We start from the raw sequence: 13,636 nt of genomic DNA, 5'->3' as shown, positions 1-13,636 counted from the left end.
AGACTCTGCCACGGAGAGTGTGTTCCGGTCTTGAGGGCTATCCTGGACCTCCTCCATCTCTGTCACATTCCAGTCAGTGACAGAAGGAGCAGAGGGCCTCCGCTCCCCTGCCAACAGAGTGCCATCCACACACAAGCTTTACAAAGATGATTGTGTCTATACTGTCTGACATTCCTGTGTTCTTCCCGTGCTCCCTAAAGTGGATGGATGATTTTCAGGCTCCATCTCAGGGTGAACTCTATATCACTACTGTCTAAATATATTTGCATCATGTATTTTGCGTGTATGCTTCACTGCGTATGTGTCTGTGTTGGTGGGGATGTTTTATATACAGTATGTATGTGCGTGTGCCAGTATATACAGTATTTATGGTTGCGTGTGACATGCTGTCAAATAACCTGGATTGAAGGTTGCAGCCCCCCCCACTCTCTCTCTCTCTCTCTCTCTCTCTCTCCCCCTCTCTCTCAATTGTTTTAGTTCTCCTCCATGTCGGGAGTCTCATGTTGGGATTAAGCTGTTGTCCTGATGCACAACCAGTGTGTGGACGTGTGTGTGCGCGTGTGTGGACGTGTGTGAGCGGCAGAGGAAATAGGCCCAGGATTCTCTGGGAAGATTCGACATAGTATTAGCTAAACGGCCAAGATTCTGACCCTACCTGAAGCAAGACGTAGCTGTGGGCTATGTGCCAAATGGCCTGCAGTCAAGTCAACCAGGTCCTATTGATGATAAACCTTGGCAGCCTGTCACAAGACAGGCATGAGGAAACCAGGGAGATGCTTTATAGAGAGAGTTAAAGGGATGAGGCCAGGTAAAGCCGCAGCAGAAGCCCAGACAACGGGGGAAAGAGGGAGCCCTTTAAGAGGATTACACAGCAGTATCACATGGGGAACATTGAAATCATGGGGCAAACAAGCCAGCTTTGACTCATCACAGCTTCTTGTGTATGGGTGGCTTCTTCAGCCATCACCTAGTGAAAAGGACTTCTCTAGTGTCTGTTATATTTAAGCAATAAGGCCCGAAGGGGTGTGGTATATGGCCAATATACCACGGCTAAGGGCTGTTCTTAGGCACGACTGTCAGCCAATCAGCATTCAGGGCTCGAACCCCCAGTTTATATATATCGATCGTGTTTGTGGTTATCAATAACAGTCTATCATAGATCAACCATGTCTGCAACAGTCTATACAACAGGTTCTCTCTCCTGGGTGTAGAATGATTTTTTAATCTGGCTTCCATCCATAGATGACAGCAGACAGTTCCAGCCTGCTTTGGTAGCATTGTTATTGCTGGTGTTTCTTCTCAGCTTCCTGGGTAGTCAAGCTGCCTGTAGTCTTCACTACAGCTGGTCCTCAGCTCGAATCAGAGCTCACAAGCACACCATTCCTTGTTCTGCCCATCTGTTGTTGCCATGGTAACTGCCGGAGGAAGGAGGGGAGGGGAGGGAGGGAGGGTAGGGGGGATGTAGGGGGTTTGTGGGTAAAGGCACCAGGGAACCCCACCCCCCCTCCTGACTTACTCCCTTTCCTCGATCAACATATTATCTCCAGGGGTTACAGAAAGAAACACTGTAGAATCGGTCAAACTTAAGTCAAACTTAAGGAAGAGCGACTTTAATGAACGTACAGTATAAAAGGGGCTGATCTTCCTCCACAACAACAACAACAATACAGTAGCATCACTTCAAATGGCATCTCTGTTGGTTGTTTAGCAAGCTGCTCAGTTGTCTGTGTGCGGACGGTTGTGACAACGCTTCCCTCTGAGAAATAACTTATCATTTCACATGTTGATGCACACTGATCACTGTAGATACAAATAGTACTTCAAATAGTACTTCAAATAGTACTTCAAACAAATAAACCTGGCTTTTGTCATTAGCTGTTGAGAGAGAAACCATGATAAATTAAAATAAGCTTTTTGGGTTCTGGGCATAATGTTTTTACATAGTCACTGGGCATTGTATGAAAGCACAGACAGGGTGTTCATTTAACAACCAGATGCAGGCTGTTGAGGGGGAGGACACGATGACAAGGGGCTGGGGGGCAAGGCCAGCAGAGCCATACACAGGCGGTTTTGGACATTTTCACAAGATTCACAAAGGAGATTTTGTTTTAACGTTTAACAAATTCTTCCGACAATGGAAGCAAAAATGCTTCACCAAAATTTACATTTTTTAAATAGAAATGGTCTCTATTTGGAGCTTATTCTGTTGCAATGCCAGGCAGAGATAGGGAGGGAAAGAGGGGGAGGGAGGGAGGGACAGAGAGGGGGGTTAGGGAGGGAGTTGGTAGGGCGCAGGAGCACAGGGAATGGAAAGACAGGGAGAAAAGACAGAACGAGAGCTAGTGAAGGAGGAAGAGGAGAAGGAGCAGGTGGGGGCTGTGGGCATGGATCATCTGAAGCTATTTGATGGCATTAAACAAACTACTAGGCCTAATGCAAGAATCCTCCATTGGCCCTGGAGCAGATTAAGGTTGTGGGTTTGCGTGTGGAAGCCATTATATAATTCATTCTCCCTGATGAGATTTTGTTCCCTCATCCCCCTTTTTTTTACCGCTTTGGCAGTTGTTTTTATTCATCTAAATCTCTGTCCACTACATTTTTGGGTGCCTTTTTTATCCCCGTCTGTAACTAATTCCACAGTAATTTGATGTTTTCCCTCTGTACCTAATCCTTTTTCCCAGCCTTTGACTGATACAGTGCGCTAGCTGGCACAATGCTATAGAACTGCTATAGTGGATACTGTGTCCTAAACTCCTTCATGGAGTCACTACAAGGGCAACAGCATTACTTTTTTAACATTTCTACTGCAATTCCTTCCAGATTACAGGTGGGCGGATTGGGAGCATGTATTTCAGTTTTTTCCTTTACCTTTATTCCAGGCTTACATTTTTTTTTTTTTTTACCTCTGCAGTCTCTGTCTATTATGAGAAATAGGCCTACATGTGAATAGCGGCTGACTTTGGGTCAGATTAAATATGACCTCTGAAACCACAGCTGTGGCATGTGCAGGCCAGTAAAGCTGCTCCGATTGGCAGATTACAAATTCACCCACAGCAGCCAAACCGCATCCAACTATTTGGCAACTAAGGTGAAAATCCCACTTTCTTCTATTGTCGTCATCACTTCATAAAAGTTCTCATTATACAGTTAATGAGTTCCAGGACTAATGGCAGGTGGTTAAATCTGCTCGGAGTAATTATGATGATTTATGACCTTAACGGAAGTTCATTCGAAGTGTGGATCTCTTTGAGAGCTGCACACAAAAGGCTCGCCGTCCTCTAGTGTTAAAAGGCCTGCTGAGTTTGTCTGAAAACTGAATGAGACGAATGCTTTGAGTGAGAGTGTGTGAGTTCAACTGACAGTGAAAGATTACTTCTGAAGCCCACTCACAGAAGGAAACTGTAGCGCTGCACTGTACAAAAACAGCTGCATACACTTGTATACATATGCAGGGCCGGCCCTCCCATTAGGCAAGATTGAATTTTGGGCGACCTTTTGGCAATTAGCTGCCACCCCTGATCGGCTACTACACCACCGGCGCCCCGGACACTAGCTCATAGCCGTTGCTGCAGTTCCCGCCTCCACCCCATTCCCGCTTCTCCCGAAGTTCACTCCCACTATCTTTGATAGCTATAGTGATGTGTGTGTTTATATGGGATTATCCAATTGCGAAACATTAAAAAGGAATCTGTTGGTTTAAATTATTGTATTTTTTTATTTTTTTTAAGTTTGTGTGTGAGGAAGAAGATTAGTGATTAAGGCAGTAGTCTAACCTGTTAACGTTAGCTAGCTACTAGTGGAAATAATAATAAGCTACAGAGATAAAAAAAAAAATGCTACCATGTCTAAGAGACAGAAACAGGAAGCAACTATTTTTTTTAAAAACGATTTTTTAAATTTTTTTATTTTATTTTATTTCACCTTTATTTAACCAGGTAGGCTAGTTGAGAACAAGTTCTCATTTGCAACTGCGACCTGGCCAAGATAAAGCATATCAGTGTGAACAGACAACACAGAGTTACACATGGAGTAAACAATTAACAAGTCAATAACAGAGTAGAAAAAAAAGGAGGGAGTCTATATACAATGTGTGCAAAAGGCATGAGGAGGTAGGCGAATAATTACAATTTTGCAGATTAACACTGGAGTGATAAATGATCAGATGGTCATGTACAGGTAGAGATATTGGTGTGCAAAAGAGCAGAAAAGTAAATAAATAAAACAGTATGGGGATGAGGTAGGTGAAAATGGGTGGGCTATTTACCAATAGACTATGTACAGCTGCAGCGATCGGTTAGCTGCTCAGATAGCTGATGTTTGAAGTTGGTGAGGGAGATAAAAGTCTCCAACTTCAGCGATTTTTGCAATTCGTTCCAGTCACAGGCAGCAGGGTACTGGAACGAAAGGCGGCCGAATGAGGTGTTGGCTTTAGGGATGATCAATGAGATACACCTGCTGGAGCGCGTGCTACGGATGGGTGTTGCCATCGTGACCAGTGAACTGAGATAAGGCGGAGCTTTACCTAGCATGGACTTGTAGATGACCTGGAGCCAGTGGGTCTGGCGACGAATATGTAGCGAGGGCCAGCCGACTAGCGCATACAAGTCGCAGTGGTGGGTGGTATAAGGTGCTTTAGTGACAAAACGGATGGCACTGTGATAGACTGCATCCAGTTTGCTGAGTAGAGTGTTGGAAGCCATTTTGTAGATCACATCGCCGAAGTCGAGGATCGGTAGGATAGTCAGTTTTACTAGGGTAAGCTTGGCGGCTTGAGTGAAGGAGGCTTTGTTGCGGAATAGAAAGCCGACTCTTGATTTGATTTTCGATTGGAGATGTTTGATATGAGTCTGGAAGGAGAGTTTGCAGTCTAGTCAGACACCTAGGTACTTATAGATGTCCACATATTCAAGGTCGGAACCATCCAGGGTGGTGATGCTAGTCGGGCATGCGGGTGCAGGCAGCGATCGGTTGAAAAGCATGCATTTGGTTTTACTAGCGTTTAAGAGCAGTTGGAGGCCACGGAAGGAGTGTTGTATGGCATTGAAGCTCGTTTGGAGGTTAGATAGCACAGTGTCCAATGACGGGCCGAAAGTATATAGAATGGTGTCGTCTGCGTAGAGGTGGATCAGGGAATCGCCCGCAGCAAGAGCAACATCATTGATATATACAGAGAAAAGAGTCGGCCCGAGAATTGAACCCCGTGGCACCCCCATAGAGACTGCCAGAGGACCGGACAGCATGCCCTCCGATTTGACACACTGAACTCTGTCTGCAAAGTAATTGGTGAACCAGGCAAGGCAGTCATCCGAAAAACCGAGGCTACTGAGTCTGCCGATAAGAATATGGTGATTGACAGAGTTGAAGGCCTTGGCAAGGTCGATGAAGACGGCTGCACAGTACTGTCTTTTATCGATGGCGGTTATGATATCGTTTAGTACCTTGAGTATGGCTGAGGTGCACCCGTGACCGGCTAGGAAACCAGATTGCACAGCGGAGAAGGTACGGTGGGATTCGAGATGGTCAGTGACCTGTTTGTTGACTTGGCTTTCGAAGACCTTAGATAGGCAGGGCAGGATGGATATAGGTCTGTAACAGTTTGGGTCCAGGGTGTCTCCCCCTTTGAAGAGGGGGATGACTGCGGCAGCTTTCCAATCCTTGGAGATCTCGGACGATATGAAAGAGAGGTTGAACAGGCTGGTAATAGGGGTTGCGACAATGGCGGCGGATAGTTTCTGAAATAGAGGGTCCAGATTGTCAAGCCCAGCTGATTTGTACGGGTCCAGGTTTTGGAGCTCTTTCAAAACATCTGCTATCTGGATTTGGGTAAAGGAGAACCTGGAGAGGCTTGGGCGAGGAGCTGCGGGAGGGGGCGGAGCTGTTGGCCGAGGTTGGAGAAGCCAGGCGGAAGGCATGGCCAGCCGTTGAGAAATGCTTATTGAAGTTTTCGATAATCATGGATTTATCGGTGGTGACCGTGTTACCTAGCCTCAGTGCAGTGGGCAGCTGGGAGGAGGTGCTCTTGTTCTCCATGGACTTCACAGTGTCCCAGAACTTTTTGGAGTTGGAGCTACAGGATGCAAACTTCTGCCTGAAGAAGCTGGCCTTAGCTTTCCTGACTGACTGCGTGTATTGGTTCCTGACTTCCCTGAACAGTTGCATATCACGGGGACTCTTCGATGCTATTGCAGTCCGCCAGAGGATGTTTTTGTGCTGGTCGAGGGCAGTCAGGTCTGGAGTGAACCAAGGGCTGTATCTGTTCTTGGTTCTGCATTTTTGAACGGAGCATGCTTATCTAAAATGGAGAGGAAGTTGCTTTTAAAGAATGACCAGGCATCCTCAACTGACGGGATGAGGTCAATGTCCTTCCAGGATACCCGGGCCAGGTCGATTAGGAAGGCCTGCTCACAGAAGTGTTTTAGGGAGCGTTTGACAGTGATGAGGGGTGGTCGTTTGACTGCGGCTCCGTAGCGGATACAGGCAATGAGGCAGTGATCGCTGAGATCCTGGTTGAAGACAGCGGAGGTGTATTTGGAGGGCCAGTTGGTCAGGATGACGTCTATGAGGGTGCCCTTGTTTACAGAGTTAGGGTTGTATCTGGTGGGTTCCTTGATGATTTGTGTGAGATTGAGGGCATCTAGCTTAGATTGTAGGACTGCCGGGGTGTTAAGCATATCCCAGTTTAGGTCACCTAACAGAACAAACTCTGAAGCTAGATGGGGGCGATCAATTCACAAATGGTGTCCAGGGCACAGCTGGGAGCTGAGGGGGGTCGGTAGCAGGCGGCAACAGTGAGAGACTTATTTCTGGAGAGAGTAATTTTCAAAATTAGTAGTTCGAACTGTTTGGGTATGGACCTGGAAAGTATGACATTACTTTGCAGGCTATCTCTGCAGTAGACTGCAACTCCTCCCCCTTTGGCAGTTCTATCTTGACGGAAGATGTTATAGTTGGGTATGGAAATCTCTGAATTTTTGGTGGCCTTCCTGAGCCAGGATTCAGACACAGCAAGGACATCAGGGTTAGCAGAGTGTGCTAAAGCAGTGAGTAAAACAAACTTAGGGAGGAGGCTTCTGATGTTGACATGCATGAAACCAAGGCTTTTTCGATCACAGAAGTCAACAAATGAGGGTGCCTGGGGACATGCAGGGCCTGGGTTTACCTCCACATCACCCGCGGAACAGAGAAGGAGTAGTATGAGGGTGCGGCTAAAGGCTATCAAAACTGGTCGCCTAGAGCGTTGGGGACAGAGAATAAGAGGAGCAGGTTTCTGGGCATGGTAGAATATATTCAGGGCATAATGTGCAGACAGGGGTATGGTGGGGTGCGGGTGCAGCGGAGGTAAGCCCAGGCCCCGGGTGATGATGAGAGAGGTTGTATCTCTGGACATGCTGGTTGTAATGGGTGAGGTCACCGCATGTGTGGGAGGTGGGACAAAGGAGTTATCAGGGGTATGAAGAGTGGAACTAGGGGGTCCATTGTGAACTAAAACAATGATAACTAACCTGAACAACAGTATACAAGGCATATTGACATTTGAGAGAGACATACAGCGAGGCATACAGTAATCACAGGTGTTGAATTGGGAAAGCTAGCTAAAACAGTAGGTTAGACAACAACAGCTAATGAATGAGAAAAGTGGCACAATCTCTAAACCAAAGAAATTCCCTGCTGAATTTTTGCAGGCGGGGAGTTTGAACCTTTCACAAGCAGAGGCTCAATTGAACTCAATCAGGGTATTCCTCCAAGACCACCGCTCTGATGCAGCTTTCGCTGGCGCATTAGCAAGCGCAAAAGAGTTGGCAGAGGAGATGGGTAATTGAGCCCTGTTTCCCAGTGAAGCCCATGACTGTTATCCCAGTCATGGGCTTCACTGTTTCCCAGATGAGCCTGTGACTGTACCTCAGCAGAAATTCAAAATATTTCTTTCATCAGATTCTTGATTCTGCTATCCAGTCTGTCAACGAGCGTGTTACGCAGCTCGAAGACAACATCCGCACCATCAAGGACATGGACACTGCAGCACTTATCACTGACTGCGCAACACTGGAGAGGGCCCTTACGTACAGGGATTCCAGGGACATCGGCGCAAAAGAGCTGTGTAATGAGCTCAAAGTCTTGAGCAGGAGACTGGACAGTGAGGCAAAACCACTTGACGCACTGGAGTACATATCCAGATACCAAATGACCTACTGGTATCCCAATGCATTTGTTGCCTCCCCGTGACAGTGGCAAGTGGAGAGCGCACATTCTCCAAGCTCAAACTCATCAAAAACTACCTGCGCTCTGCTATGAATCAAGAGAGACTCAATGGACTCTCCACCATATCAATTGAGCACAAGCAGTGCAAGCTTTTGCTACCAGGAAGGCCAGGCGAGTCAGCTTGTCTTCGAATGAGAGGTAAATGTTGATCATACACTCACAATAATTCTATCACAGAGTAATTTGTACGATTACTCAATTATCTATCTCCTGTTTACTTTGTTTTTTTAAATGATTTAAATAGACTACATCTCTCTCTCTTTCTCTGTCTCTCTCGGATGATTTGATTTCATGACCATGGACAGCTACCGAGAGAAAACATTGCTGATTGCAAGGAAGCACCACAGCAGAGGAAAGAGGCCACTCTAGGCAGGGCACGGAAAAAATAGATGCTGAAACTGATGCTGGACAATCAATTCCGATATGTAAATAAACAAAATTCGTTAAGGCTGGGTCATTGATATTAGGCCAGCCATGCATTTCTGAAAGAACTTGTTTCCAAAGCTCAAATGATGTATCATTCTTTGTACAGTTTTACAGGAATATTAAAATAAGTTAAATAGGTTGAATAAAAGTGTTATTTTTATTCTAATTGTAACAATTGTGGTGTCTGCCATGTGTGATAACAGGTGTCATATTATTAGTAAGAAACTGCTACCTACTATAAGCAGCTGATGCTTACGGGGATATATTGATTCCTCTCTATGACATTCTGAAGCTGAGCTGTGGCCTATAATATTCGAGGAGATTTAAAAAAAAAAAATTGAAGCTATTAATTTAGCTTTCCGCTTTCTGAAGATACAGTTGAAGTCGGAAGTTTACATACACCTTAGCCAAATACATTTAAACTCAGTTTTTCACCATTTCTGACATTTAATCCTAGTAAAAATTCCCTGTCGTAGGTCAGGTAGGATCACCACTTTATTTTAAGAATGTGAAATGGCAGTAGAGAGAATAATAGTAGAGAGAATTATTCATTTCAGCTTTAATTTCTTTCATCACATTCCCAGTGGGTCAGAAGTTTACATACACTCAATTAGTATTTGGTAGCATTGCCTTTAAATTGGTTAGGTCGGGGTGTGACTAGGGTGGGTAATCTAGGTTGTTTTATTTCTTTGTTGGCCTGGTATGGTTCCCAATCAGAGGCAGCTGTTTATCGTTGTCTCTGATTGGGGATCATATTTAGGCAGCCATTTTCCCACTGTGTTTAATGGGATCTTGTTTATGTGTAGTTGCCTGTGAGCACTCTGTAGCTTCACGTATTGTTTATTCTTTATTGTTTTTTTGTGCGGTTCACTTATAATAAAAAATGTCGAACCGATTTCACGCTGCGCTTTGGTCCAAATGTTCTTACGACGATTATGACAGGGTCAAACGTTTCGGGTAGCCATCCACAAGCTTCCCACAATAAGTTGGGTGAATTTTGGTCCATTCCTCCTGACAGAGCTGGTGTAACTAAGTCAAGTTTGTAGGCCTCCTTGCTCGCACACGCTTTTTAAGTTCTGCCCACACATTTTCTACAGGAATGAGGTCAGGGCTTTGTGATGAGCACTCCAATACCTTGACTTTGTTGTCCTTAAGCCATTTTGCCACAACTTTGGAAGTATGCTTGGGGTCAATGTCCATTTGGAAGACCCATTTGCGACCAAGCTTTAACTTCCTGACTGATATCTTGAGATGTTGCTTCAATATACCCACATACATTTCTGTCCTCATGCCATCTATTTTATGAAGTGCACCAGTCCCTCCTGAGGCAACGCACCCCCACAACATGATGCTGCCACCACTGTGCTTCACGGTTGGGATGATGTTCTTCAGCTTGCAAGCCTCCCCCTTTTTCCTCCAAACATAACGATGGTCATTATGGCCAAACTATTTTTGTTTCATCAGACCAGAGGACATTGTCCCCATGTGCAGTTGCAAACTGTAGTCTGGCTTTTTTATGGCGGTTTTGGAGCAGTGGCTTTTTCCTTGCTGAGCAGCGTTTCAGGTTATGTCAGTATAGGACTCGTTTTTACTGTGGATATAGATACTTTTGTACCTGTTTCCTGCAGCATCTTCACAAGGTCCTTTGCTGTTGTTCTGGGATTGATTTACACTTTTTGCACCAAAGTACGTTAGTCTATATGAGACAGAAGGCATCAGCAGTTGAAGCTTACATTTTTCTGCCTCGGTAGAGCATCTGTCTGGGTGGGAATGTCACTTTTGAAAATGCCATGTTTAGATTCATAAGGATGGCTAAGATTACATTTTTTTGCAAGCAAGACGCTCTGGTTTGACGTTGGAGAAATATGACCTATGACTTGGGCTGCTGTTATGTTCTGTTCCTCCGACTTTTAGCTGAGATAAAAATGTGATTATTTTTATTTTTGTCTCGCCTAGGGCGGCAGAACGTCCAGGGCCGGCCCTGTACATATGTATGCCCCCTCACAGGCTATAATAGTTATTCTCAGAATGAATATTCTCAACATGTCACAACACCACTGAAAAAACACAGTGAATTGCTTCACACCCAGTAATCTCCCCTCTCTCTCTGTCACACACGCAGAAATAGCACGCAAGCAGCAAACAAGGTGCACAATGTCACCGGTTGCTAAGGGGATAGATGAAAAATGGGAAGACAGAGACGGTGTGTTACAAAATTAATTAGAGCAAGATCCATTTTAGCAGGGACTGAGATGAGGGTTATCATGTTAAATGAGCCTGATGCTAAACTTAGGCCATGAAGCAGAGAGATGTGTCATGTCGCTGTTTTAAATGGCTGTTGCGCTGGAGATGAAATGACTGGAAGAAGTATGGGAAAAAATAATTGTTCTTTCTCTAATATAGATATTGTGCTCAGCAGATGAATGTGCTCTAGATTAATTCCTTTTTTCTACCTTATCTAAAGGAACAGTGACATCATGTCCAATCACTGCTCATTGTTCCCAGAACTCCACATCTCTTATCCAAGTTATATCTCTCTCTCTCTTGATCCTGCCCCGTCCGTATCTTCTTCAATCTCTTTAATCCAAAATTGTTTATTGGTCTTCCACCATCCTTTCTCTCTTCACCACACCTTCCAGTTGATAATTGTATCTAATATTTATTTTGTCTTCTCTCTCTCTGACAGGATTCTTCTGACCGTGGTGGTGATCTTTCGGATCCTGATCGTGGCCATCGTTGGCGAGACGGTGTACGAGGACGAGCAGACCATGTTCATCTGCAACACCCTGCAGCCGGGCTGCAACCAGGCCTGCTACGACAAGGCCTTCCCCATCTCCCACATCCGCTACTGGGTCTTCCAGATCATTCTGGTGTGTACGCCCAGCCTGTGCTTCATCACCTACTCTGTGCACCAGTCGGCCAAGCAGCGTGACAGACGCTACTCCTTCCTCTACCCGCTGCTGGAGCGTTCGGATTACGGGCAAAGCGGCACCAGGAAGCTTCGCAACATCAACGGCATCCTGGTGCACCACGGCGACGGTGGCGGGAAGGACGAGCATGACTGCATGGAGGTGAAGGAGATCCCCAATGTGCCGCGGGGGCTCACGCATGGCAAGAAGTCCAAGCAGCGCCAGCAGGAGGGCATCTCGCGCTTCTACATTATCCAGGTGGTGTTCCGTAACGCACTGGAGATCGGCTTTCTGGTGGGACAGTACTTCCTATATGGCTTCAGCGTGCCGGGCATCTTCGAGTGCGACCGTTACCCCTGCTTGAAGGAGGTGGAGTGCTACGTGTCACGGCCCACCGAGAAAACGGTCTTCCTGGTCTTCATGTTCGCTGTGAGTGGCATCTGCGTGCTGCTCAACCTGGCAGAGCTCAACCACCTGGGCTGGAAGAAAATCAAGGCAGCCATCCGGGGCGTGCAGGCCCGCCGGAAGTCCATCTGCGAGATCCGCAAGAAGGACATGTCTCACCTGTCACAGCCCCCCAACATGGGCAGGACCCAGTCCAGCGAGTCCGCCTACGTCTGATGGAGACAAGGCTAAATGCTGGGTAAGTGAGGGGGCAGGGTAGGGAACGAGTGGGACGACCACTCCATTCCGCTCTCTCTTTTTAGTTTTAATGGAAAGAGGAGGAGGAGGAGGGGAAGCTGCCACGGAATATTTGGTGCATTTTTGTATTACTTTATTACCAGCTGCACCTGTTCTTGTCATACATTGTCATGTGAATGATGTTTTGATAGGGACGTTCCCAATGGGAACGGGAGCCTTTAAGGAGAGGCTTCTGGCTGTTGTAGGGTTTTCAGGCCAGGGACGGTGAAGGGGACCGAGGGGTTGACTATGTCATGGTGCTGTTCTGGTTTATTTCATCCATGATGAAGAGAGCAGGAGGGGTCGTTAACAGAGAAAGAGAGGAAGAGCTGTCGCAACGATGATCGACTCTCCACAAGCAGCGTACAGGGAGTCAACTTTCTAGCCTCTCTTTCCTGCTGTGGAGAGAGAATGATGTTCCTCTCAAGCTAGTCTCCAGAGATTACGATGACAGAGAGAGACAGTGTTCGGGAGTCCTGGAGCTGGTGCCAGAAGAAGCTGCTGTTTACGTTTTGTCTCCTGGCAAACAATTATTAACACAAACACCATGAAGGAATACTGAAAACATTTCTTCTCCACTTCTCCGCTGCTGGCACCTGCACCGTTGAGACTGAGGGTGGATGACAGTAATGTCTTCTTGTCCTCTTCTCCTATGTGTAATCTTTAGAGAGGAACCCAAGGAGGCCACGCATAAACGACACCTCCACAGTCACAAACCGTTCCCCTCCACACAAAAACACCCCTGCGCCGAGCTTCTCTCTCCAGCATTCCAATGTATTGCGTGTGTTTGTGACTGACTGAAAGAAAGAGAAAAATTAAGTGAAAGAGAGAAATAGGAGAGTAGAAGAGGAACCTTCTCCTTGCACTCTCGACGGAGAGGAACCAGATCATTTTATTACTAATTTAAATGTTTACGATATCATTATTATGAGTTGATTTATTCCTTTCGTGATGAAGTTGGTACCAGCCTTTGGATTTACTTCTTGTTTGAAAATTCCTGCATATTATTTCATCTTTTAGTTGAGAGAGTATATCAAAATAGATGTATTTATCTTTATGGAGGGAGGGAGGGAGGGGGAGGGAGGGAGGGAGGGAGGGAGGGAGGGGCAAAAAAACATGGTTGGGATCATGGGGGTACTTAAAATGTATAAATAGCCTTGTCTTTTTTTGTTTCTGATCGATGGAACTGAATTTGTGTCTGAGAGGAGGATTGCAAGAGCTATTTGAAAAAGGCAGGTTTACAAAGCAGTGTTTCTAGAATGAACCAAGTGTTATCATGGATTGTACTCTTGACAGAGAACATGCTAATCTACTGGTTTGTGCTGCATCTCTCTCATCTGTGGTGATCAGCATGCATGCCT

The 13,636-nt window shown here is 45.9% G+C and overlaps 1 protein-coding gene across 1 annotated transcript in view; it reads left to right on the top strand.

Moving 5' to 3' along the window:
• Nucleotides 1-13,303, top strand: part of LOC115137636 (gap junction delta-2 protein-like) — a 34,605-nt gene extending 21,302 nt beyond the window's left edge. Inside the window, exon 2 of the mRNA XM_029673960.2 lies at nt 11,372-13,303. Coding sequence (XP_029529820.1) covers nt 11,372-12,215 — 844 coding nt within the window. The 3' untranslated portion in view covers nt 12,216-13,303. The remainder of the gene's footprint in view (nt 1-11,371) is intronic.
• Nucleotides 13,304-13,636: the final 333 nt, after the last annotated feature.

The sequence above is a fragment of the Oncorhynchus nerka genome, linkage group LG11 (assembly GCF_034236695.1).
Source record: "Oncorhynchus nerka isolate Pitt River linkage group LG11, Oner_Uvic_2.0, whole genome shotgun sequence".
NCBI classification, from domain to species: Eukaryota; Metazoa; Chordata; class Actinopteri; order Salmoniformes; family Salmonidae; genus Oncorhynchus; species Oncorhynchus nerka.
Note: the sequence above shows the minus strand (reverse complement) of the source record. Positions and strands in the feature narration are given on the sequence as shown.